The sequence below is a fragment of the Pleurodeles waltl genome, chromosome 6 (assembly GCF_031143425.1).
Source record: "Pleurodeles waltl isolate 20211129_DDA chromosome 6, aPleWal1.hap1.20221129, whole genome shotgun sequence".
In the NCBI taxonomy this organism is placed as follows: domain Eukaryota; kingdom Metazoa; phylum Chordata; class Amphibia; order Caudata; family Salamandridae; genus Pleurodeles; species Pleurodeles waltl.
In genome coordinates this window covers 13,523,316-13,551,017 of record NC_090445.1, presented here as the reverse complement: position 1 = coordinate 13,551,017, position 27,702 = coordinate 13,523,316, and the positions used below count along the sequence as shown (strand labels likewise).

At 48.6% G+C, this 27,702-nt stretch overlaps 1 protein-coding gene across 3 annotated transcripts in view; it reads right to left on the bottom strand.

The window, feature by feature from the left end:
* The window catches only part of NUP188 (nucleoporin 188), a 642,545-nt gene that overhangs the window by 50,348 nt on the left and 564,495 nt on the right, over window positions 1–27,702 (bottom strand). For all 3 annotated transcript variants that reach the window (XM_069237029.1, XM_069237030.1, XM_069237031.1), the window contains exons 30-34: window positions 19,903–20,098; window positions 18,326–18,403; window positions 18,137–18,222; window positions 17,734–17,879; window positions 16,734–16,915 (exon numbers count right to left, since the gene is read on the bottom strand). In XM_069237029.1, coding sequence (XP_069093130.1) covers window positions 16,734–16,915; window positions 17,734–17,879; window positions 18,137–18,222; window positions 18,326–18,403; window positions 19,903–20,098 — 688 coding nt within the window. The remainder of the gene's footprint in view (window positions 1–16,733; window positions 16,916–17,733; window positions 17,880–18,136; window positions 18,223–18,325; window positions 18,404–19,902; window positions 20,099–27,702) is intronic.

Sequence of the window (27,702 nt, the reverse complement as noted above, 5' to 3'; positions counted from 1 at the left end):
AGCAAAGGCAAAAAGTCAGGGGGCAACCATGCCAAGGAGGCATTTCCTTACACAACCCCCCCCCAAACGAAAGAGGATGAGACTAACCTTTCCCAAGAGAGTCTTCATTTTCTAAGTGGAAGAACCTGGAAAGGCCATCTGCATTGGCATGGGCAGTCCCAGGTCTGTGTTCCACTATAAAGTCCATTCCCTGTAGGGAGATGGACCACCTCAACAGTTTAGGATTTTCACCTTTCATTTGCATCAGCCATTTGAGAGGTCTGTGGTCAGTTTGAACTAGGAAGTGAGTCCCAAAGAGGTATGGTCTCAGCTTCTTCAGGGACCAAACCACAGCAAAGGCCTCCCTCTCAATGGCACTCCAACGCTGCTCCCTGGGGAGTAACCTCCTGCTAATGAAAGCAACAGGCTGGTCAAGGCCATCATCATTTGTTTGGGACAAAACTGCCCCTATCCCATGTTCAGAGGCATCAGTCTGCACAATGAACTGCTTAGAATAATCTGGAGCTTTGAGAACTGGTGCTGAGCACATTGCTTGTTTCAGGGTGTCAAAGGCCTGTTGGCATTCCACAGTCCAGTTCACTTTCTTGGGCATTTTCTTGGAGGTGAGTTCAGTGAGGGCTGTCACAATGGATCCATATCCCTTCACAAACCTCCTGTAATACCCAGTCAAGCCAAGGAATGCCCTGACTTGAGTCTGGGTTTTTGGAGCTACCCAGTCCAGAATAGTCTGGATCTTGGGTTGGAGTGGCTGAACCTGGCCTCCACCTACAAGGTGGCCCAAGTAAACCACAGTTCCCTGCCCTATCTGGCATTTGGATGCCTTGATAGAGAGGCCTGCAGATTGCAGAGCCTTCAAAACCTTCTTCAGGTGGACCAGGTGATCCTGCCAGGTGGAGCTAAAGACAGCAATATCATCAAGATAAGCTGTGCTAAAGGACTCCAAGCCAGCAAGGACTTGATTCACCAACCTTTGGAAGGTGGCAGGGGCATTCTTTAAACCGAAGGGCATAACAGTAAACTGATAATGCCCATCAGGTGTGGAGAATGCTGTTTTCTCTTTTGCTCCAGGTGCCATTTTTATTTGCCAGTACCCTGCTGTCAAGTCAAAGGTACTTAAGAATTTGGCAGCACCTAATTTGTCTATGAGCTCATCAGCTCTTGGAATTGGATGAGCATCTGTCTTGGTGACAGAATTGAGCCCTCTGTAGTCCACACAAAACCTCATCTCTTTCTTTCCATCTTTGGTGTGAGGTTTGGGGACTAAGACCACTGGGCTAGCCCAGGGGCTGTCAGAGCGCTCAATTACTCCCAATTCCAGCATCTTGTGGACTTCCACCTTGATGCTTTCCTTAACATGGTCAGACTGTCTAAAGATTTTGTTCTTGACAGGCATGCTGTCTCCTGTGTCCACATCATGGGTACACAGGTGTGTCTGACCAGGGGTTAAGGAGAAGAGTTCAGGAAACTGTTGTAGGACTCTCCTACAATCAGCTTGCTGTTGGCCAGAGAGGGTGTCTGAGTAGATCACTCCATCTACTGTGCCATCTTTTGGGTCTGATGACAGAAGATCAGGGAGAGGTTCACTCTCTGCCTCCTGATCCTCATCTGTTACCATCAACAGATTGACATCAGCCCTGTCATGGAAGAGCTTAAGGCGGTTCACATGGATCACCCTCTTGGGGCTCCTGCTTGTGCCCAGGTCCACCAGGTAGGTGACCTGACTCTTCCTTTCTAGTACTGGGTAAGGGCCACTCCATTTGTCCTGGAGTGCCCTGGGAGCCACAGGCTCCAGAACCCAGACTTTCTGCCCTGGTTGGAACTCAACCAGTGCAGCCTTTTGGTCATACCAAAACTTCTGGAGCTGTTGGCTGGCCTCAAGGTTTTTGGTTGCCTTTTCCATGTACTCTGCCATTCTAGAGCGAAGGCCAAGTACATAGTCCACTATGTCCTGTTTAGGCTCATGGAGAGGTCTCTCCCAGCCTTCTTTAACAAGGGCAAGTGGTCCCCTTACAGGATGACCAAACAGAAGTTCAAAGGGTGAGAATCCTACTCCCTTCTGTGGCACCTCTCTGTAAGCGAAAAGCAGACATGGCAAGAGGACATCCCATCTCCTTTTGAGTTTTTCTGGGAGCCCCATGATCATGCCTTTTAATGTCTTGTTGAATCTCTCAACCAAGCCATTAGTTTGTGGATGGTATGGTGTAGTGAATTTATAAGTCACTCCACACTCATTCCACATGTGCTTTAGGTATGCTGACATGAAGTTGGTACCTCTGTCAGACACCACCTCCTTAGGGAAACCCACTCTGGTAAAGATACCAATGAGGGCCTTGGCTACTGCAGGGGCAGTAGTCGACCTAAGGGGAATAGCTTCAGGATACCTGGTAGCATGATCCACTACTACCAGGATATACATATTTCCTGAGGCTGTGGGAGGTTCTAGTGGACCAACTATGTCCACACCCACTCTTTCAAAGGGAACCCCCACCACTGGAAGTGGAATGAGGGGGGCCTTTGGATGCCCACCTGTCTTACCACTGGCTTGACAGGTGGGGCAGGAGAGGCAAAACTCCTTAACCATGTTGGACATGTTGGGCCAGTAGAAGTGGTTGACTAACCTCTCCCACGTCTTGGTTTGTCCCAAATGTCCAGCAAGGGGAATGTCATGGGCCAATGTTAGGATGAACTTCCTGAACAGCTGAGGCACTACCACTCTCCTAGTGGCACCAGGTTTGGGGTCTCTGGCCTCAGTGTACAGGAGTCCATCTTCCCAATAGACCCTATGCGTTCCATTTTTCTTGCCTTTGGACTCTTCAGCAGCTTGCTGCCTAAGACCTTCAAGAGAGGGACAGGTTTCTTGTCCCTTACACAGCTCCTCCCTTGAGGGTCCCCCTGGGCCTAAGAGCTCAACCTGATAAGGTTCAAGCCCCAAAGGCTCAGTTCCCTCAGAGGGCAGAACTTCTTCCTGAGAAGAGAGGTTCCCTTTCTTTTGCTGTGTTGCAGTTGGTTTCCCAACTGACTTTCCTGTTCTCTTGGTAGGCTGGGCCATTCTTCCAGACTCCAGCTCTACTTGTTCACCCTGTGCCTTGCACTGTGCTCTTGTTTTCACACACACCAGTTCAGGGATACCCAGCATTGCTGCATGGGTTTTTAGTTCTACCTCAGCCCATGCTGAGGACTCCAGGTCATTTCCAAGCAGACAGTCCACTGGGATATTTGAGGAGACCACCACCTGTTTCAGGCCATTGACCCCTCCCCATTCTAAAGTAACCATTGCCATGGGATGTACTTTTCTCTGATTGTCAGCGTTGGTGACTGTGTAAGTTTTTCCAGTCAGGTATTGGCCAGGGGAAACCAGTTTCTCTGTCACCATGGTGACACTGGCACCTGTATCCCTCAGGCCCTCTATTCTAGTCCCATTAATTAAGAGTTGCTGTCTGTATTTTTGCATGTTAGGCGGCCAGACAGCTAGTGTGGCTAAATCCACCCCACCCTCAGAAACTAGAGTAGCTTCAGTGTGGACCCTGATTTGCTCTGGGCACACTGTTGATCCCACTTGGAGACTAGCCATACCAGTGTTACCTGGATGGGAGTTTGGAGTGGAACCTTTCTTGGGACAGGCCTTGTCTCCAGTTTGGTGTCCATGCTGTTTACAGCTATGACACCAGGCCTTTTTGGGATCAAAGTTTTTACCCTTGTACCCATTGTTTTGTGAAGAGGCTCTGGGCCCACCCTCCTGTGCAGGTTTTTGGGGGCCTGTAGAAGACTCTTTACTATTTTTAGTTTTGGTTGTCTCATCACCCTTCCCCTGGGGAGTCTTTGTGACCCCTTTCTTTTGGTCACCCCCTGTTGAAGTCTTGGACACCCTTGTCTTGACCCAATGGTCCGCCTTCTTTCCCAATTCTTGGGGAGAAATTGGTCCTAGGTCTACCAGATGCTGATGCAGTTTATCATTGAAACAATTACTTAACAGGTGTTCTTTCACAAATAAATTGTACAGCCCATCATAATTACTTACACCACTGCCTTGAATCCAACCATCTAGTGTTTTCACTGAGTAGTCAACAAAGTCAACCCAGGTCTGGCTCGAGGATTTTTGAGCCCCCCTGAACCTAATCCTGTACTCCTCAGTGGAGAATCCAAAGCCCTCAATCAGGGTACCCTTCATGAGGTCATAAGATTCTGCATCTTTTCCAGAGAGTGTGAGGAGTCTATCCCTACACTTTCCAGTGAACATTTCCCAAAGGAGAGCACCCCAGTGAGATCTGTTCACTTTTCTGGTTACACAAGCCCTCTCAAAAGCAGTGAACCACTTGGTGATGTCATCACCATCTTCAAATTTTGTCACAATCCCTTTGGGGATTTTTAACATGTCAGGAGAATCTCTGACCCTATTTATATTGCTGCCACCATTGATGGGTCCTAGGCCCATCTCTTGTCTTTCCCTTTCTATGGCTAGGAGCTGTCTCTCTAAAGCCAATCTTTTGGCCATCCTGGCTAACAGGAGGTCATCTTCACTGAGAGCATCCTCGGTGATTTCAGAAATGTGGGACCCTCCTGTGAGGGACTCACTATTTCTGACTAACACAGTTGGAGACAGGACTTGAGGGGTCCTGTTCTCCCTATTTAGGACTGGAGGAGGGACATTGGCCTCCAAGTCACTAATTTCTTCCTCTGTGAGGTCATCATCAGAGGGGTTGGCTTTTTCAAACTCTGCCAACAGCTCCTGGAGCTGAATTTTGGTAGGTCTGGAGCCAATGGTTATTTTTTTGATATTACAGAGAGACCTTAGCTCCCTCATCTTAAGATGGAGGTAAGGTGTGGTGTCGAGTTCCACCACCTGCATCTCTGTATCAGACATTATTCTGCTAAGAGTTGGAATACTTTAAGAATCTAAAACTGTTTCTAGAATCTAATTTCAAACTTTTAACAAACTTTTAAACTCTAAAAGGCAATGCTAAACAGGGACTTAACACACAAGGCCCTAGCAGGACTTTTAAGAATTTAGAAAAATTTCAAATTGCAAAAATGAATTTCTAATGACAATTTTGGAATTTGTCGTGTGATCAGGTATTGGCTGAGTAGTCCAGCAAATGCAAAGTCTTGTACCCCACCGCTGATCCACCAATGTAGGAAGTTGGCTCTGTATGTGCTATTTCAAAGTAAGGAATAGCATGCACAGAGTCCAAGGGTTCCCCTTAGAGGTAAGATAGTGGCAAAAAGAGATAATACTAATGCTCTATTTTGTGGTAGTGTGGTCGAGCAGTAGGCTTATCCAAGGAGTAGTGTTAAGCATTTGTTGTACATACACAGACAATAAATGAGGTACACACACTCAGAGACAAATCCAGCCAATAGGTTTTTATATAGAAAAATATCTTTTCTTAGTTTATTTTAGGAACCACAGGTTCAAATTCTACATGTAATATCTCATTCGAAAGGTATTGCAGGTAAGTACTTTAGGAACTTCAAATCATCAAAATTGCATGTATACTTTTCAAGTTATTCACAAATAGCTGTTTTAAAAGTGGACACTTAGTGCAATTTTCACAGTTCCTAGGGGAGGTAAGTATTTGTTAGGTTAACCAGGTAAGTAAGACACTTACAGGGCTTAGTTCTTGGTCCAAGGTAGCCCACCGTTGGGGGTTCAGAGCAACCCCAAAGTCACCACACCAGCAGCTCAGGGCCGGTCAGGTGCAGAGTTCAAAGTGGTGCCCAAAACACATAGGCTAGAATGGAGAGAAGGGGGTGCCCCGGTTCCGGTCTGCTTGCAGGTAAGTACCCGCGTCTTCGGAGGGCAGACCAGGGGGGTTTTGTAGGGCACCGGGGGGGACACAAGCCCACACAGAAATTTCACCCTCAGCGGCGCGGGGGCGGCCGGGTGCAGTGTAGAAACAAGCGTCGGGTTTGCAATGTTAGTCTATGAGAGATCTCGGGATCTCTTCAGCGCTGCAGGCAGGCAAGGGGGGGATTCCTCGGGGAAACCTCCACTTGGGCAAGGGAGAGGGACTCCTGGGGGTCACTTCTCCAGCGAAAGTCCGGTCCTTCAGGTCCTGGGGGCTGCGGGTGCAGGGTCTCTCCCAGGCGTCGGGACTTTGGATTCAAAGAGTCGCGGTCAGGGGAAGCCTCGGGATTCCCTCTGCAGGCGGCGCTGTGGGGGCTCAGGGGGGACAGGTTTTGGTACTCACAGTCTTAGAGTAGTCCTGGGGTCCCTCCTGAGGTGTTGGGTCTCCACCAGCCGAGTCGGGGTCGCCGGGTGCAGTGTTGCAAGTCTCACGCTTCTTGCGGGGAGCTTGCAGGGTTCTTTCAAGGCTGCTGGAAACGAAGTAGCAGCCTTTCTTGGAGCAGGTCCGCTGTCCTCGGGAGTTTCTTGTCTTTTCGAAGCAGGGGCAGTCCTCAGAGGATGTCGAGGTCGCTGGTCCCTTTGGAAGGCGTCGCTGGAGCAGGATCTTTGGAAGGCAGGAGACAGGCCGGTGAGTTTCTGGAGCCAAGGCATTTGTCGTCTTCTGGTCTTCCTCTGCAGGGGTTTCAGCTAGGCAGTCCTTCTTCTTGTAGTTGCAGGAATCTAATTTTCTAGGGTTCAGGGTAGCCCTTAAATACTAAATTTAAGGGCGTGTTTAGGTCTGGGGGGTTAGTAGCCAATGGCTACTAGCCCTGAGGGTGGGTACACCCTCTTTGTGCCTCCTCCCAAGGGGAGGGGGTCACAATCCTAACCGTAGGGTAGGGGGAATCCCCCATCTGCAAGATGGAGGATTTCTAAAAGTTAGAGTCACTTCAGCTCAGGACACCTTAGGGGCTGTCCTGACTGGCCAGTGACTCCTCCTTGTTTTTCTCATTATTTTCTCCGGCCTTGCCGCCAAAAGTGGGGCCTGGCCGGAGGGGGCGGGCAACTCCACTAGCTGGAGTGTCCTGCTGGGTTGGCACAAAGGAGGTGAGCCTTTGAGGCTCACCGCCAGGTGTGACAATTCCTGCCTGGGGGAGGTGTTAGCATCTCCACCCAGTGCAGGCTTTGTTACTGGCCTCAGAGTGACAAAGGCACTCTCCCCATGGGGCCAGCAACATGTCTCGGTTTGTGGCAGGCTGCTAAAACTAGTCAGCCTACACAGATAGTCGGTTAAGTTTCAGGGGGCACCTCTAAGGTGCCCTCTGGGGTGTATTTTACAATAAAATGTACACTGGCATCAGTGTGCATTTATTGTGCTGAGAAGTTTGATACCAAACTTCCCAGTTTTCAGTGTAGCCATTATGGTGCTGTGGAGTTCGGGTTTGACAGACTCCCAGACCATATACTCTTATGGCTACCCTGCACTTACAATGTCTAAGGTTTTGTTTAGACACTGTAGGGGTACCATGCTCATGCACTGGTACCCTCACCTATGGTATAGTGCACCCTGCCTTAGGGCTGTAAGGCCTGCTAGAGGGGTGTCTTACCTATACTGCATAGGCAGTGAGAGGCTGGCATGGCACCCTGAGGGGAGTGCCATGTCGACTTACTCGTTTTGTCCTCACTAGCACACACAAGCTGGCAAGCAGAGTGTCTGTGCTGAGTGAGAGGTCTCCAGGGTGGCATAAGACATGCTGCAGCCCTTAGAGACCTTCCTTGGCATCAGGGCCCTTGGTACTAGAAGTACCAGTTACAAGGGATTTATCTGGATGCCAGGGTCTGCCAATTGTGGATACAAAAGTACAGGTTAGGGAAAGAACACTGGTGCTGGGGCCTGGTTAGCAGGCCTCAGCACACTTTCAATTGTAAACATAGCATCAGCAAAGGCAAAAAGTCAGGGGGCAACCATGCCAAGGAGGCATTTCCTTACAGATGTAAGCCAAGATTCCGCACCATGCCATTGAAAACGCATTCCCCCCATGATTGTGACGCCAGTTTGTGAAGTATCAACATTTGGTGTTGGGTGTCTGGCGAAGAGGTCGAGATTGGGGGTTTCTCACTGGTATATGTGATTGACTGTCTGCTGATCGAGTTCCCACTTGTGACAAGTTGATTTCAACCTGCTGAGTGTGTCCGCTATCCTGTTTTGCTTCCTTGGGACGGGTTCTGCTCGTAGATGCACTCCATGTGTGATGGCCCAATTCCAAATTTCCAGTGCTTCTCAGGAGAGGAGAAAATATCTTTTATCTTCTGGCTTGTTCAGGTAGTACATTGTGGTGGTATTGTCTGTCCTTATGAGCACCTCTGAACTGTCAATCCTGGGAAGGAAAGCTTGCAAGGACAGATGAACTGCTTTCCCCTCTATGAGGTTGACGTATGAACTCCGAAGAGGTGTTTGCAGCTTGCCGCTGATCTGTAGATCTTGAATACATGCTCCCAATTACTCTAGCAAGGTATCTGTGGTGATGACCCATGGAGATGGTTGAGGGCGGAAGGAGAGGTTGATTGATAGGTGTTTTTCCTCAATCCAGCAAGTTAGGGTCTTGGTCATGACTGCAGTGATCAGATCATCGAAACCGCCTGTTCCTTAAATCCACTAGAGGTTGAGCTCCTCTTGGAGGGGAGGCATCCTCAGTCTGCAAAACAGTACTAGTGGGATACAGGAAGACATCATCCCTGGTAACGACTTGTAAAGGCGTACTGAAATGCATTTTCTTTCCTGAATGGCTTTTGACAAAGCAATTAGCTGCTGTTGCTTTTCTGTTGTGGGACACACCATGTTGGATTTGGTGTCCAGACCTGCCCCCAAAAAGGTCGTAGTCCGCGTGGGTTGGACTTTTTCGAATTGACAGTGAGGCCCAAGTCATCCAAAAGCGCAATACACATTCTTGTAAATTTTTGTGCTGCTCGAAAGGACTTTGCCTTGACAGTACGGGAAGACTTGGTGCTTGTGCTTTCTCAAGAATGCAGGCACAGGTGCTAGGCACCTTGTAAATATCCTGGGGGCCGATTTCAGACCGAAGGGTAAAACTCAAAACTGGTAGTGGTTTCCGGCTATCATGAATCTAAGGAATTGCCTGTGAGAAGGGTGGGTCGGGTGTGAGAAGCTGGCTCTGTATATTTGTAGGAAGCTGGCCTGGTGTGTGGTGAGCACCTATGGTACTTACACCTTATACCAGGTCTAGGTATCCCCTATTAGTGTAGTGTGGGCAGTGTCTAGAAGCCAGGCTCTCTAGAGGTAGCTGTGGATGAGCAGCCAAGGCTTATCTAGGAGAAACGCAAAGCTCTTGCAATAACACTGTAGTCACACAGTACTCACACATATTAAAGAAAACACTTGGTTGGTCAAAAATAAAGGTACTTTATTTTTGGCACAGATTATCACAAATCAGTAGGCAGGTGACCCCACCCTTAGGAGGTAAGTAATACACTAAGTATATACACCAGCAATCAGAAATAGGCATAGGAAAGGTTAGAAAACAGTGCAAACAGTAATACCAAATAGTGACTCTAGGGGGAGCACAAACCATATACAAAAAAAATGGAATGCTAACAAGGTACCCCCCACCTAGGTAAATAAAATGTTTAGAGGGGAGTTGGGGGTATTAGAAAACCACAAAGATAAGTAACAGTACCCCCAGCGACTTGGAATGCAGGAGCAAAACATGGATTATCTCCAAACCAACCAACAGGAGGAAAAGAAGAAAAAGAGACACCCAGAGAAGGCTGCAAGAAAACCAGTGGTAGATTCCTGAATAAAGAAGACCTGTGGAGAGAGGGGACCAAGTCCAGGAGTACAACAGAGTCTAGTGGGGGCAGGAGCCCCTACCCACCACACTGAAGATGCAGGAGTTGGTCGACGGTAAAGAAGAACAGGTCAGCACTGCAGCCCAGAAGCCGGAGAAGAGTTCCTGATGGATGCAGAAAGAGTCCCACGCTGGAAGGAAGATTGCAGATGGGTGTTGGTGAAGGATTTAGACCAACGAGCCTTGGCAAAGGCAAACTCACGGTTGGAGGAAAAGAGGTGCTGCTGGGGACCAGCAAGGCCCAAGAGGACTCAACCCAGGAGGGGCGAGTCACAAGGGACCATCAGCGTCGCAGAGAGTCCACAGGAGCAGAGGCAGGATGGGTACACAGAAGCTACAGAAGAAGCCCAAGCAGCACTACAAAAGTGGATCCCATGCCGTAGGAGGCTGGGATTTGCCTTTGCAGGAAGGAATGCTGGGGACTGGAGCTGCATGTCGCCTGAAGATTCGTTGGAGGAGACGCAAACAAACCTTTCTAGCTCCAAGAGACGCTGTGCACATGGGTACTGTCCTGCATGGGAAGGCAAAGGCTTACCTCCACCAAAGCTGGACAGATGGCAGAGAGGACCAAGAGGACTACTCCAGATCACCACCTGTGATGCAAGATCCACACATCTCAGCAAGAGAGGGGATCCACGCAGCCGGTCGTCGCTTTTTGTAGATGCCTGGGGTTGCAGAGGAGTGACTCCTTCACTCCAAGGGAGAATCCTTCTTCTTGTGCATGATGAAGAGTTGCAGTCTTCTGAGGATTTACGGCGAGGAAACGGTTGCACAGCTGGCAGGAACTCTGGATACAAAGTTGCAGAAGAGTCTTCCTCGTGGATCTGCAGCTTGTGGGTTCCTGGAGGGTCCAGTTGCGGTTCCGGAGGCCAGAAGTCGAAGTAAAGCTTACAGAGGAGTCTTGCTGGAATCTTGCAATCTGAACCTGAGAACCCACCCAAGAGAGAGACCCTATATACAGCCCTGAAAGGTGGATTGGTCACCTAACCAGGTAAGCACGTATCAGGAAGGGGCTCTGACATTAAGTGCCTGGGCTGGCCACTCAGATCCTCCCAGACTTCACTGCCAACCTTGAAAACAAGATGGCAGAACCCAGGGACCCTCTGGAGGAGCTCTGAGCAGCACCACTGGGGTGGTGATGGAAAGGGGAGTGGTCACTCCCCTTTCCATTGTCCAGTTTCGCACCAGAGCAGGGACTGGGGGTCCCTGAACCAGTGTGGACTGGTTTATGCACGGAAGGCACCAAATGTGCCCTTCAAAGCAAGCCGGTGGCGTGGGGAGGCTACCCGTCCCCAGCCATGTAACACCCATTTCCAAGAGAGAAGGTGTTGCCTTCCTCTCCCACAGGAAATCCTTTGCTTTGCCTTCCCCTGCTTGAACTGGTAGGAGCAATACTGGGCCGTCCTCTAAGGAGCCCCCAGAGTGTATGGAATCATGCCACCAATACTGGCAATAGCACTGGGGTATGATTCCCACATGTTTGACACCAAACATGACTAGGTTCGAAGTTACCATTATGTAGCTGGACCATAGGTAGCGACCTGTGTCCAGCACATGGGTAAAATGGAGTCCCTGCACGTACAAAGTCCAGTGCATTGGATCTGTAGGGGAAACATCCCGAACGACGACTCCGGAACAGCGATTACTTTGTTAACGTAACCACACTTGTGTTAGCGGCTCCATTTTTCTCTGCCTTAAACGCGCATGTGCTGAACAACGCACATGTGTGGTTAGGGCAGAGAAAAAGGAAGATTGCATCTGGAGAGGATGTGGTCAGGTAAGTGGGGCTGGGGCAGGGTTGGGGGTAGTTTTTAGGGTTGGGGTAGATTAAGGGCTTGGGGCAGGGGCGGGGGTAGTTTGTTTTTTAGGGGCGAGTTGGGGAATTGGGGTAGTTCTGGTTTTTAGGGGCAGGGGATTGGGGCAGTTCTGTTTTTAGGGGTGGGTGTGGGGGGTCAGGGTAGTTTTGTTTTGGGGTTGGGGGGCAGGGTACTGAGTCTGGGTGACCAGCCAGGCAGGTTGGGGCATCTTCCGAGGCTTTATATTTATTATCTAAGCGCAGAAGAACTGTGGTGACTGTCGCTAGGTTTTGCATCACCTTTAACCCTTCCTTCTAGATGTAACTGACCCCAGGGATAGTGTACACTTTTCGGGAACAGCTTTTAAAAGTCATACAAAACGCAGTTCATCTGCTTGATTGGAATTGGGATTGGGATTCCAAATATCTTGGCGGCTATTTCAAGTAAATTATGAAAACCTCCCATGTCTTTAGGAGGTGAGTTTACTTGCATGGGTACAGGAGATGATGACGTAGGGAGAATGAAGTCATCCCATTCTGTGTGATCCTCCTAGAGTTTACCTTCCTCATGTTCTTCATCTGAGGTATCTGGACCATGGAGCAGAGCTGTGGAGGGTGATTGGATTGTCGTGAGAGACCAAGATGAAGGCCTCTGGAGTGGGGTGGCTGATGGAGGTGCTGGGGATCTAGCAGGCATAGATGCCTGAGGCACCCTCTCTGTAGTGGGTGGAAATCTTTTTCTATAATCCAACAACATGAGTTGTAGATCAGAAATAGGGGACTCTGCATATAGACAATCTACTCCCTTATATGGCTGTTCCTGAGAAGTAAAGAATTGAGGACCATATTCCCCGTAATACTCTTCATCTTAGTCCGGACATTTGACATTTAACTGGGAGCGTCTATGTGCTGTCGCATTGGGTCCTTCGTCATCCGAGTCCTATTCCCCTTCCAGCAAACGAGTTGGTATGACGGAAGTCACCTTATCGGAGAAGTGTGCTTAGGGATTAACTGCATCAATTCCTGCTTTTTTTTTGCCTTGTTTCACTTGTCAACTGGGGCCATCTAAGAGGCCACTGACAAAGTGGTAGACGGGTTGTCAACAGTACGGTGTGGGATGTGCCCGTCATCGGTGCAGACGTTGATAGCAGAGATGTAGTCTATTTTGTCGACAACGAGGAAGGGTGGATCTTGAGCATCAACGACTTAGTGACTGACGCCGTTGATATTGTTGAAAACGAGGCAGACAGCCTGTGAAGAAATGGTCGCCGTTAGCTTTGTTGGTGATGGCGTTGTATAAGTCTTGGTCGACAAAGTTGTTGATGACACTCTTGTCGACGGTGGGGTACTTGTCGACGCTCCCGTCTGTGGTGAACTCGTCGGTGCTCTCATCGACAGTGAAGTGCTGGAGCTGAAGGTTTTTTAAAGGTATGCAAGACCTTAATATGTGTTGTATGCGGCTCAGAGGAGGAGTTTTCAGCCCTTTCAGATGAGGTAGGATGTCCTTTTCTCTCCTTTACAGATGAGTGAGACCTGGACCTGTGAGGGGATTTAGAAGGGCTGCAGCCTTTGTAAGACCTTGAGGTGGCCTTTTTGGCGGCGTTTCTGGGCTGTTCTGAGGAGGATCTAGTATGGTGATATCACCTCTCTTGTGGGATTTTCGGGAAGACAGAGGAGTCCTCATTATCAGACTCTGAAACTGGTTCTTCCCTGGTTTTTAGTTTTTGTAGCCAGATAAGCAGCCTTCTGTAGGAGGCTGGTCTGGTGTGTTCTGGACACCGATGGTGTTGGCACCTTATACCAGATCCAGGAAACCCTTATTAGTAAGTGTAAATGTGTCTGGGAAGCCAAGTCTCTCTAGTGGTAGCTGTGGTGAGGAGCCAAGGCTTACCTAGGAGGAGTGTAAAGCACTCGCAATACACCACAGATGTCACACAGCAACTTATCTCACATGAAATGAACCGTACGGTGTTGTACAAGTTGCTTTATTACAGTAACACTGAAGTAGAATACTTTAGGCAATTGCCCCACTCTGGAGGTAAGTACACGCAAAATATATACAGGTAGGTACGAAGGATTAGCATAAAAACATTAGAAAAAGCAAGAAATAGCAAGGGCCTTATGGGGGAAGGGGGCAACCATATACTAAAATAGTGGAATGCAAGAATGGGTCCGCCACCAGACGATATGGAGTAATTAGCCAAGGGCTGGGAAAGTATGGAACCCCAAGAGGTGAGTATCTAGAAGACCCCCAACGACTAGGAGAACAGAGGTAAGCTACCTGGTCGTCCCATAAGCTAACATGGGGACTTAGGATTGGACCAATGAAGAACAGCACCGGACCGGACCAGTGGAACCCACAGTGGATTCTGGATGAAGAGGGCCTGTGGAAGAAGGGGACAGAGTCCAGTCCAAGCAGGAGTGTCCAGGTGGGGCAGGAGGCAATGCCCACCCCTGCTCTGGGTGAAGATCCGGGACGACGGTAATGGATGAAGGCCAGCTGCAGAGTCCAGGAGCTGCAGAGCGATCCTGAAGTCACTTAGGATCTGGCCCTCGACGGTCGCCAGATGCGGACGGGTCAGTGGTCAGGAGGACCACCAACAAGCGCAAGCAACTATTAGTTGGAGCTGAAGAAAATTTGCAGGGCTGGAGAGGACCAGCAAGGTCCCGGGGAATCGACCCTTGGAGGAGAGTCCAGACTGACCCTCGGAAGACAGGAGAACCAGCAGAAGCAGTCGGAGCCCCCGCAAGCAACCCACTGGCAGCAGGCACAGTAAGTCTCAGTGAGGCCCAAGCAGCACACCTGAAGAAGACTCCCACATCGCTGGAGCAGCAGAGAGGGGACTTTCCTGGCAAAACCGGTTTCTTCCAGTGCAGGAGCCCACAGGCTCCTGCTCTGGTGCAAAACACACAAAGGACAGGGGAGTGACTACCCCACCGCCCAGCTCCTCCCCTAGGGACAGGGCCTCTTGATTCTGCCATCTTGGAAACGAGATGAGCAGAGGCCCCGGAAGCATCTGACTTTATCCCCATTCATTGCATGGACTCTACAACTTTTGTGGCCGTGCATCCTCCAGAGTCACGAGGACTCTGCCTGAACTAAGGGCATTCAGAAGGCACCGAAGGCAACTCAATGTCGACATTAAGTTTGTGGTTCTTGCTGTCCCACAGACTCCTCAAGGCTCTGCAACACAGGTGGTGGTTCTGTGGCTCTCCAGAGCTCTGACCTGCCTTCTTGGCAACTGGGAATTCGGTGGTCCCTTGTTGGAGCTGCTGGAATGGAACACCTGTGCATTGTGTCTGTCGTTGCCAAGGCTTGTTAGCTCTTCAGTCTGAAGACCTCCTAGCTCAGAGAAGCCCCCAGCATATCACAGCTCCAATAAGGACGTCCTCGCTGCAACTCCTGCAACGTGGGCATCCATCTTCTTTGTGCTGCTGAGGCCTCCCCATGACTCCCTGTGACTGCTGCCAGAGGGTCCTCGGGGGGGGGGGGGGGGGGGGGGGGGGGGTCTCCATTGATTCCTGCAGGCTCTCCTCACTGCTGAGGGCTGGCCCTGGCTTACCCGTGAAGGGTGAGTCCCTTGGATCTTACTGGTCCCATCTACTGCACCTCTTCGCTGATCTTTTCCCTTGTATTCGCCAAGGCTTGTTGGTGGCCCTGTTGGTCACTGACCCCTCTGCAATTCGGGAGAAGTGCTCCCAAGAACGGCAGGCATTGCCCTCCTACACCACTTGGGCGACTCTGGGAGGTTTGGACTCTGTACCCTCTTTTCTCAGGAACTCCTCGTTTGGAATCCATGTCTCTTGAACCTTCCTTACTCCAACAGGGGTTCTTCTGTAATCTGTTTCCAACTAAAGACTATCCCACGTTATCCCAGGGACACCGATGCTAAGTAACACCCCTGCATACGGGCTTCTGGGGAAACTCTGCTACTTACCTCTGATGTTCTAGTACTTCCCCAGTCTTTAGGATCCTTGAGTACTAGTGCTGTCTGACTGGACTGTTCTTAACCCATTTTTTTAGTATATGGTTCGGCCCCCCCATAGGGACCTAGGTCATTTTATGCTTGTACCTACCTGTTCTTAAGTATATTTTGTGTGTGCATACCTCTGGTTAGGAGATATACCAAAGTTAGATTAGTGCCTGTGTTAATAACTAATACTCCATTTTTCTAACAGTTGGTGTGGTTCTTTTTAAACCACTGACTGACTGTGGTTATTGCAACTGCTTTACACCCCCTCTGATAAGCCATAGGTGCTCTCCACAGCTACCCTTTGAGAGCTCTGTTTATCTAGAACCTTCTACACTACTACTAAGGGATGCCTGGACTCTGTGCAGAGTGCCTCACGTATAGGTTTACGCCACATACTGAGCCAGCCTCCTACAACGTGGCCACTGTGTTCACTGTGCTTCACCTGATTGACCTGGTAAGCATGGAACTGAGCATCAGGAAGAACAACACGTGGATACAATAAGAGCAGAAAAACCAGACCCTGTGAAAATTTACAATTGGGGTGCAGGATTCTTAACAAGGGGAAAGGAGAAGATAGGGCATATATCCAACAACGCCCCAGCCAGAGGCCTTTGCTCAGCATCTGGCCTATAGACAAGGACCCAGCAGGTGACAAACGCAGGCGCCAGATCATGGGACTTGTTATATTCGAAGTGCTAGAATGCCCTCAGTCGACACCAGCGATCGGAATAAAATTACATGTGGTTCAGAGACGCTTTGGAAACAAAACTATTTAGACTTGCCTTTAAATGAACTTAGTTCAGAACAAGGTTGCAACTCAAGAATTTCAGGTAGGATTAGTCACCCATCTGAATGGACTAACACCCCACATACCTCCCTCATTTTTTCCACGTGCAACATTTCCTTTTGTCACAAGGGGTTAAAACCACGAAACATCTTCGGGTCAGAAGGAGTTTAACATGGGTTACCTTATCAGTACATGCAAACAGAAGATGGGGGGGTGCAATGAAGAACTAATCATGTGAAAATGCTGCTGATAACACCTGTAATTATATTTTGCCAAGGAGCAAGGTACTCACAGGTGGCAATAATGAAGAGCAGGGACGAAACAAGTGTCAAGAAAAAACAAGTCAGTGGAAATGGTAGGAGACGAGGAAGGCTGAAATGACTGCCCATGAGCAGGTCTGCTCAAATGTTTACAGTGTCTAATCAGTGGTAACAGGGTCAGCAGGAAAATGCAGTGCTGGTGCACGGAGAACCCCTTCATGTTTTACCCCATCACGCTGGTCCTTGTGTTTGAGTCGCAGCCCATCGTCCGTCTCCATGGAATCCTTGTCTTCTGTGGCCTCCTCGGTGCCGAGCTCGTGGCGCGTCTGGTCCAGCAGTGCAACGGCCTCATCCTGCAGAGTCTCACACAGGCTCAGCAACAGCTGCGAGTATCGTGGGATCTGACTCGCTGAGGAAAAGAGGTAGTACAGGACACCGTATGAGGAAGGGTACGCCTGTCCACAAGATCCTCCACAGCAGATCATGGCCAATACAGAAAGAGTAGCTGTGGCAATCATCACCACACATCAAATGTGCTCCCAACCAGCCAATGCCAGGTATAGGGGCAAATCCCAAACAGGACTCAGCTGCAAAAGGTCCTCTAAGTCAACTCTAGTAAGACAGGCTAGAATGAGTTAAAAAAAAAAAAAATGACGAGAAGGTTTCACTCAATTTTAACAAAACTGTGTCCTTATGAATCAGGTACATAGATGTTCTGCTGCTTCATTTTTAAAATTAATATGTATTTAGATGTTATTCTATGGTAGATTTAGCATATCAATTTTTAAGTCGGCCAACTTGTCTCGTCCCTAATACATTAGGACTTATCCAGGGGTAACTGCTGTTGTGTGCAAATCCTATAGCAGTAAATACTCTATGCTGCAAATTTCCTACTCAAAAGGAAAATTTAGAGCATGCAGCACTGTCTTGGTCCCCTAAAGAGGAAAACACAGAGGCAACAACTGGATAATGTATACCCAATAAGTTTGTAAACAAGTAAGAAGATCAACAGGATCGGTGTATTTTACAGGTTATAAATGTAATGCTACAGACAATAGAAATGACCATGCTAAGCCTCAACAGTAGTGTGGTCACAGGATAACAGTGTCCCCTGCTGTAATAGCGTACAACCCAGGTGTTGTTTGATCACGCCAACATCCACACCAGATGTTCATATACTAGTGTGGTCTGTAGGTGGGATCTCCGCGCCCTTTTTAAGACACTCACCTCTCAGCTGCCTCCTCTGAAGCACAGTGAGGAGAGCTGCCAGCACCTTTGCTTTGGTCTTCTCCATCAGCTGAGGGTCGGCCTGCAGGGCCCCATCCAGAATTTGAACTAAGGATGGCAGTATGTCTCCGGCAGACCCCAACTCACTGCAAAAGGAAGGAGGTGTTACAGACTTCATGATCGGTTTTGCTACAAGAAGCAACATGCATCAGTCTTCTTAGCGTTTTATTACACAGAACAAGAATGGAACAAAGTCAATCTACAACAATTCAGGAAGAACAGATTATGTTTCATGTATTTTTGTTTAACTGAACACACTTTTAAGGCACATGTAATACGCAGACTGATAGCGTTAATGGAAGAAGAGCTCTAGGACAGATTCAGTGTGGCGAGTGACACCTACCGTGCCCACTGTTTCAGCAGGATGAGTATTAATGTGCAGAGCATGGATCCGAGGCGCAGACAAGGCACTGATGTGGGCACAAGGAGCTAGGGAAGGAATGAAGGAACACGCGTCAGAGCTGGAACAGCTCACAGGCACAAACTCCCACCTAAACGTAGGGCTGGAGGGCCAGCTAAAGTCTGCACTCACCAGTACTTCTGTCCCTTCCAAGACATCCAGAAACAGCTGCTGATGGACCCCAGAATCAGCCAAGTGCATCACATCTGCCTGCGTCACAGGGAAGAAAGCAAGAGAATAGAAGGCAGATTCTCACAAGGTTCTTAGCTCGTCGTTCACCACTGAAAACCCTACAAACTAACTTCTCTTGATCTCACTGGTCATGATTTCTTAAGGTTCTTATTAGCCCCTTTCCCACACTCCGAGCACCCAGAAGTTGAAATCCTGACCTTTGACAGAGAGAGCAAAGGGAAGTTGAGGTAGAAGAACCCAAGTGTACAGGGCATTAAAACGTCCATATCTGCACTCAAGCTGCTTAAGTCTGCGCAATATCCAACTCTTTCTGTCTTCTGAGGTCAGTGAATTAGGAACAGTTAATTTAACTAAAAGAATAAAAAACCTATTTACAAAGATGTCCGACTGTCACACTAATCAGTTCATGACTTTCGGCCCAATTCAGAGTTTTAAAGATGGATATTTTGTCTACATAAGTTTTATACCAGAGCACTGGAGGATTATCAGCCAAAGCGGCTCTGTCCCCTAAAAAAAACCATGTTGTGGAGAAAACCTCTGCGAAAAGCTGTTGTCAGTGACCACGTAGTAATCTTCCAGACATGCAGGATACACAGTAGGAACCTCCAGGAGTAATTCTAGCAGACATGCGTGTTGGGGAGTCACCCTATACGTAGAAGCTGATACACCACTAGCTTTGGTAGTCTCTCTGCTAATGGAATAACAGACGGACCATCAACAACAAAGATCTGGGCCTCTTACTGTTACCCAAACACTTCCTTTCCCAATTCCCAATTAACTTTTGGTCTAAGAGAGACCACTAACTTTCTGTGCCACCAATAACTAATGCATCTGCTGGACCCCCATAGTCTATGATTTAAATCCCAATATCCAAGGCATGTTCTATGTAATCAAAGGAACAGGGTTCTCGGTCCTCAAATTGTGGAGCATCTACAAGTGACCCAGTAAACTGGTGCAGCCCTCTATGGCCTCACTTCTCATGGCTCTTCGAAACATACAGCGTCCCATCGTGCTTGCTCTAGGTGGGCATTCTTGCAAAGGAAGCAATCTGCTATCTTTCTAAGAAAATGTTACTAGGATAAAAACAGACTTACACTAGGCCCTCTAGGCACTAGAGGCCACTCCGTAGCTAAAAGTACGTTGGTAGGAGTTAGTCTCTGCAGAATTAACTATGCTGTCGAGTTATGGGAGTATTTCAAACATTCCTAATTAGCATACATGACCCTTCAGAGCTAAATAATGAAACAGTGACAACCAAAGGCACAGGTCTGCATCAGTGCATCTGACTGACTGCTGTCCACTACAGAACATGAGCCAGCCAGTAATGCAACCTACAGAGTGGCCCTACTGACAGCAGGGAGTGGCTGAGGCATGTTGTATGAGGTTACACAACATGCTCCTGTAGGACAACAAAACACCTCCACTCTCTTTGATCCAGAGGGGTGACAAACCTCAGCTCCTGCACCCTTCCACCCAGATGTGTACAAGGAATGAGGAAATGGACTGGAGGGGCTTACGTGGCTGGTGGCGACGATCAGCAGCATCCGCCAGGCTGAAATCAACATCTGATACTCCTGCAGCGAGGCGCAGCCCGCACCCTCGGTTTCAGCCACATGACACACCAACGACTTCACGTATTCCGACCAGTAAGCATAACGCTTCTCAGTGGAGAATCTCTGCAGGATGTCTTTTAAGGATGGATGCAGAGATCCCCTGAACAATGGAAAATGAGTTTAGTGACAAAACAGACAATGTCTGCAGGGTCAAGAGAATGAGACAGAAAAACAGGGTTAGCGACCTGGCATGCACATTGTACCAGGACATCACGCAATGAGCAACAAAACTATGCTAAAGGCATAGCAGACTCTCAAACTGGCAATGAAAGCAAGCACCTCGGCACAGAAGGTACGCTAGAAACACCACAAGCAGTTTCATCAGTAAAAAGATCACATACCTGGAGACAGAAAGAAAATGACAAATGTAAACAGCAAACATCTCGACAGAGAAAAGGGAAGTGTTTCCTGCTCTAAATACTGTTAACTTAAGTGAATAGATTTAGGAGGGACTCACCGATAATATTTTATTTACTCTAATAATAGTCTGGAATAAGATTTTTAAAAAACAAAAACTAAAATCTTACCTACATTTGGTAACTCTCTTCTGACTGATAGCTCTAACTTCAGAAGCCTCCCCTTAAGAAATTGATACCCAAGCAGCAGGTCGCCCCTCCAAAATGTGGCCCCGTATGAGGAGTGAAGTTACTTACCTTCGGAAATGCCTTTTCTGGTGGATACAGTATTCGCCTCTGAATTCCTCATCTTTTGAATATCCCAATGCTCCAGCTCTCCCATGTTAACAAGGACGTTATAACGTCCATATCTCTGCACGCTGCCCCGCATGATGTCAGTGGAGCCATAAGAAGCCCTCTTCAGCGTGAGGATGTCAGTTTCCACCCATTTGTTTTTCCATGCCTTCGAGGCAGACGAGTGTAACAAACATTATGAATGCAGCATAAGAATGTAAACTTAAATCAAAAATCTAAATGTATATACACCAATATGTATAAAATGAAAAATACATACATAATCTACAAATAGATTTCTTTTTGGTATATGCAGACAAGCAACGGGGAGGTGGGTGGGCCAGTGAGGAATCTACGGGCAGATACTGTATCCACCAGACTAAGCGTTAGCCAAGGTAAGTAACTTGGTCTTCTGATGGATACATCTACCTGTGGATTCCTCATCTTTTGAATAGAATCCCCAAGCAGTCCTGCACGCCGAGGTGGGTGCCTCTTGTAAAACAGAACTGGCAAAGAGACCGTCGCTCCTCACTTCAGAGTTCAAGCAATAGTGTTTCACAAAAGTGTGAAAAGGCCATAGTTGCTGCTTTACATATGTCAACTACAGGGATCCCTCTAGCAAAAGAAGACGTAGAAGACTTAGCTCTAAAGGAATTAGCTCTACTGCCTACTGCCTTCCTAATGAGCCATGACATGGCAGATATTGATGCAAAGGATGATCCACCGTGATAATGTCCTCTTATGTATTGTTTTTCCCTTCATCTTGCCCACATAGGCAACAAACAGCTAATCATCTAGTCGGATATTAAGAGTTCTGTCCACATAAAAGGCCACAACCCTTTCAGGGTCCAAGCAATGAAGCCTTTCCTCCTCTTTAGATGGCTGAGGAGGAGGACAGAATGTAGGACCGGTGATAGACTGACCCAAGTGGAAAGGAGTAACCACTTTGGCAGGAAAGCAGCCCTGGTTCTCAATAGCAACTTATCAGACTAACAAGTTGTTCAGGGAGGCTTAATACTAAGCGAATGCAACTCACTAACTTGTCTAGGCAACGATATAGCAAAGAAAAAATTGTTTTAAAAGTACGGAGTCTTAAAGGACAACTATGTAAAGGTTCAAACACATAAGGTAGGGTAGTACCAAATTAAGATCCCACAGAGGCCTAATGAACACAGTGGGAGGGTATCTGTTAGAAAGTCCCTTAATAAACCATAACACTATGGGGGACTTACACAGAGACGGTTGATCGGGGAAACAAAGGAGTGCCGAAAGGGCAGACAAATAACCCATGAATGTTGCCACTGCACGGCCTTGCTGCGCCAGCCTTGCTGTCCTCGAATCCCTCCAAGACGGAATCAGAATTCAGCACAGAATAGTCTTGACTCATCAAACAGCAAATTCATCAGGGTAGCCAGCACGTTCGGTGAGAAACAAGTCCCACTCAGCCATGCGTGCCTCCTTGTAGCGACTGGAGTCCCTATTGCTCTAGCCACGAAATCAGCTGCATCCAGGCCTAACTGAATGACCTTTCGCGCAGAGGCCGGTCATTCGTCAGTTCTGTTAAGTGTCCCTGAACATCATCAGGCAGCTTCCGGACCACTAATTTGGCTGATTCCATCAAAGCATGAATGTGGTGGTTGACTTCAAAGCCATACTACCATATGAAAACACTTGCAGATGGTTCCATTTTCTTTGTCTGTCGGCAGGAGTTGTTGAAAAAGACCCTGGAGTTAACTTTGAAGAACAGGAAGCCTGTACTACCAAACTCTCAGATGAAGGATGAGTGGAGAAAAAACATAGGATCTTCCAGAGCAGGCTTAGATCTCCTTGCAAAGGGCCTAGATACTGAAGAGGACGACACCCTTCTGCCATATCACCAGAATAGGCTCAATAAACGCCTCGTTAAAAGGTAATGAAAGCTCTGATGAAGAGGTAGAAGAATGCAGTACCTCAGTAAGCAAATTAGACTTGAGTTCAGTCGAAGGAATCGGCAATGCCAACATATCAGCTGCCTTCCTAATCACTGAATGGTACAAAGTCACCTCTGGAGGAGGAATGCACTTTGGCGACAACTCCCACTCTGGGGGAAGTGCCTAATCCATTGGCTACCTCCAGACTTTCAAACTCTGGATGCAAAGAGGCAATCTCACCCTCCTCCAGATCAGGGTCTAATTCTCTGAAAAAATACTGCTCCTCTTCCAGAAGCCTCTGCCCCTCCCTTCGAGACCTATGTTTAGACTTCAACAATGGTGTCAGAGAAGCCAGTACAGATGATGGAGACATCTGCAACGGAGACGTCAGCATCTGTGTACAAGCAGCTAAAGGTACTGGGGTTTAATCAAGTGATGCCGGTGCAGGTACAGCCGACAAGGACGCAACCGGCACGGCCGATTCCTGCTGAACTTCAACTGGCAAAGGAGTCACATTCCTCAGAGGAGAGGATGTCTGCACCATTGGCACAAACGCACACGCTGGTACTGCGCCTAAACACCACCCAAAGATTAGGAATGCGGACCCATGGGCCCCATAGGTGCACCAGATGGAGTTCTTGCCCTGGAATAAATGCTGTAGGTAGCTTTCAAGGAATTCAATGGGTCAGACCCTGGAGTCACGAAAGATTGATACTCCTGCTCTTGTCAAGGGACTGGAAGTGGAGCAGGAGCTGGAAATGGAACTTCCTCTGGTTCCCGATCAGGACTTCCAGGTTAAATCAGAAGCTGTCTTGGACTCAATGCCAAACTGGCTGCAGGAGACAAGGCCGGAGCCACCTCACGTCTATATTTTGGTAACTTCGGACATGGAGACACCGATCTCAGACTCCTCTATGAAGCCGCTTCTTCTTATGCTTCCTTTTCGATGACTTCGAGGAATGGGGAGGTGGTGACTCTGAATAAGGAAAAGACTTCCAATGTCTTCTCATTTCTTTCCTTGGCCATGAAGAGCTTCTAATCTCTCTCCTTCAAAGCAGTGGGATTCATCTCTTGGCATGATCAGCCATCGATATAGTAGTCCGAACTAAGACACCAAAGAAATCTTCATGAGGAACAGACCACTTCAACCTCACATTCCCTGAAAGGCTTGAACCCTGACTTCTTTGGAGGAGACAGTTTTTCTGCAACGATGTTGCAATTTCTTTGAAAAATTGTTGCAGGAGTCCTATGCTATGGCGAGCCTAGTTAAAAAAAAAGTTACATGTCAAAGTCGTGGAAATAAGGGAACTGACGACAGTACACCAATGAGGGCTTTTTATGGCTTTGGTGACGTCATGAGGAGATGTGACGTCCTCGCTGACATGGGAGAGCTGTAAAGAAAAGTTTCTGTGGAATGCTGACGCATTGGGGATATTCAAAAGGTGAGGAATCCCCAGGTAGACGTATCCATCAGGAAATAGGTATTCTTTGTCTTAACCCCTTCGCTGCCAGGCCTTTTCCACCTCAGGGCTATTTGGAGCAGTTCGCGCTTAGGCCCTCATAACTTTGTCCACATAAGATACCCACGCCAAATTTGCATCCTTTTTTCCCCAACATTCTAGGGATTCTAGAAGTACCCAGAGTTTGTGGGTTCTCCTAAAGGAGACCAAGGAATTAGCCAAAATACAGCGTGTAGGAAGTTGGCTCTGTATGTGCTATTTCAAAGCAAGGAATAGCATGCACAGAGTCCAAGGGTTCCCCTTAGAGGTAAGATAGTGGCAAAAAGAGATAATACTAATGCTCTATTTTGTGGTAGTGTGGTCGAGCAGTAGGCTTATCCAAGGAGTAGTGTTAAGCATTTGTTGTACATACACATAGACAATAAATGAGGTACACACACTCAGAGACAAATCCAGCCAATAGGTTTTTGTATAGAAAAATATCTTTTCTTAGTTTATTTTAAGAACCACAGGTTCAAATTCTACATGTAATATCTCATTCGAAAGGTATTGCAGGTAAGTACTTTAGGAACTTCAAATCATAAAAATTGCATGTATACTTTACAAGTTATTGACAAATAGCTGTTTTAAAAGTGGACACTTAGTGCAATTTTCACAGTTCCTGGGGGAGGTAAGTTTTTGTTAGTTTTACCAGGTAAGTAAGACACTTACAGGGTTCAGTTCTTGGTCCAAGGTAGCCCACCGTTGGGGGTTCAGAGCAACCCCAAAGTCACCACACCAGCAGCTCAGGGCCGGTCAGGTGCAGAGTTCAAAGTGGTGCCCAAAACACATAGGCTAGAATGGAGAGAAGGGGGTGCCCCGGTTCCGGTCTGCTTGCAGGTAAGTACCCGCGTCTTCGGAGGGCAGACCAGGGGGGTTTTGTAGGGCACCGGGGGGGACACAAGCCCACACAGAAATTTCACCCTCAGCAGCGCGGGGGCGGCCGGGTGCAGTGTAGAAACAGGCGTCGGGTTCGCAATGTTAGTCTATGAGAGATCTCGGGATCTCTTCAGCGCTGCAGGCAGGCAAGGGGGGGGTTCCTCGGGGAAACCTCCACTTGGGCAAGGGAGAGGGACTCCTGGGGGTCACTTCTCCAGTGAAAGTCCGGTCCTTCAGGTCCTGGGGGCTGCGGGTGCAGGGTCTCTCCCAGGCGTCGGGACTTTAGGTTCAAAGAGTCGCGGTCAGGGGAAGCCTCGGGATTCCCTCTGCAGGCGGCGCTGTGGGGGCTCAGGGGGGACAGGTTTTGGTACTCACAGTATCAGAGTAGTCCTGGGGTCCCTCCTGAGGTGTCGGATCTCCACCAGCCGAGTCGGGGTCGCCGGGTGCAGTGTTGCAAGTCTCACGCTTCTTGCGGGGAGCTTGCAGGGTTCTTTAAAGCTGCTGGAAACAAAGTTGCAGCTTTTCTTGGAGCAGGTCCGCTGTCCTCGGGAGTTTCTTGTCTTTTCGAAGCAGGGGCAGTCCTCAGAGGATGTCGAGGTCGCTGGTCCCTTTGGAAGGCGTCGCTGGAGCAGGATCTTTGGAAGGCAGGAGACAGGCCGGTGAGTTTCTGGAGCCAAGGCAGTTGTCGTCTTCTGGTCTTCCTCTGCAGGGGTTTTCAGCTAGGCAGTCCTTCTTCTTGTAGTTGCAGGAATCTAATTTTCTAGGGTTCAGGGTAGCCCTTAAATACTAAATTTAAGGGCGTGTTTAGGTCTGGGGGGTTAGTAGCCAATGGCTACTAGCCCTGAGGGTGGGTACACCCTCTTTGTGCCTCCTCCCAAGGGGAGGGGGTCACAATCCTAACCCTATTGGGGGAATCCTCCATCTGCAAGATGGAGGATTTCTAAAAGTTAGAGTCACTTCAGCTCAGGACACCTTAGGGGCTGTCCTGACTGGCCAGTGACTCCTCCTTGTTTTTCTCATTATTTTCTCCGGCCTTGCCGCCAAAAGTGGGGCCTGGCCGGAGGGGGCGGGCAACTCCACTAGCTGGAGTGTCCTGCTGGGTTGGCACAAAGGAGGTGAGCCTTTGAGGCTCACCGCCAGGTGTGACAATTCCTGCCTGGGGGAGGTGTTAGCATCTCCACCCAGTGCAGGCTTTGTTACTGGCCTCAGAGTGACAAAGGCACTCTCCCCATGGGGCCAGCAACATGTCTCGGTTTGTGGCAGGCTGCTAAAACTAGTCAGCCTACACAGATAGTCGGTTAAGTTTCAGGGGGCACCTCTAAGGTGTCCTCTGTGGTGTATTTTACAATAAAATGTACACTGGCATCAGTGTGCATTTATTGTGCTGAGAAGTTTGATACCAAACTTCCCAGTTTTCAGTGTAGCCATTATGGTGCTGTGGAGTTCGTGTTTGACAAACTCCCAGACCATATACTCTTATGGCTACCCTGCACTTACAATGTCTAACGTTTTGTTTAGACACTGTAGGGGTACCATGCTCATGCACTGGTACCCTCACCTATGGTATAGTGCACCCTGCCTTAGGGCTGTAAGGCCTGCTAGAGGGGTGTCTTACCTATACTGCATAGGCAGTGAGAGGTTGGCATGGCACCCTGAGGGGAGTGCCATGTCGACTTACTCGTTTTGTCCTCACTAGCACACACAAGCTGGCAAGCAGTGTGTCTGTGCTGAGTGAGAGGTCTCCAGGGTGGCATAAGACATGCTGCAGCCCTTAGAGACCTTCCTTGGCATCAGGGCCCTTGGTACTAGAAGTACCAGTTACAAGGGACTTATCTGGATGCCAGGGTCTGCCAATTGTGGATACAAAAGTACAGGTTAGGGAAAGAACACTGGTGCTGGGGCCTGGTTAGCAGGCCTCAGCACACTTTCAATTGTAAACATAGCATCAGCAAAGGCAAAAAGTCAGGGGGCAACCATGCCAAGGAGGCATTTCCTTACACAACCCCCCCCCAAACGAAAGAGGATGAGACTAACCTTTCCCAAGAGAGTCTTCATTTTCTAAGTGGAAGAACCTGGAAAGGCCATCTGCATTGGCATGGGCAGTCCCAGGTCTGTGTTCCACTATAAAGTCCATTCCCTGTAGGGAGATGGACCACCTCAACAGTTTAGGATTTTCACCTTTCATTTGCATCAGCCATTTGAGAGGTCTGTGGTCAGTTTGAACTAGGAAGTGAGTCCCAAAGAGGTATGGTCTCAGCTTCTTCAGGGACCAAACCACAGCAAAGGCCTCCCTCTCAATGGCACTCCAACGCTGCTCCCTGGGGAGTAACCTCCTGCTAATGAAAGCAACAGGCTGGTCAAGGCCATCATCATTTGTTTGGGACAAAACTGCCCCTATCCCATGTTCAGAGGCATCAGTCTGCACAATGAACTGCTTAGAATAATCTGGAGCTTTGAGAACTGGTGCTGAGCACATTGCTTGTTTCAGGGTGTCAAAGGCCTGTTGGCATTCCACAGTCCAGTTCACTTTCTTGGGCATTTTCTTGGAGGTGAGTTCAGTGAGGGCTGTCACAATGGATCCATATCCCTTCACAAACCTCCTGTAATACCCAGTCAAGCCAAGGAATGCCCTGACTTGAGTCTGGGTTTTTGGAGCTACCCAGTCCAGAATAGTCTGGATCTTGGGTTGGAGTGGCTGAACTTGGCCTCCACCTACAAGGTGGCCCA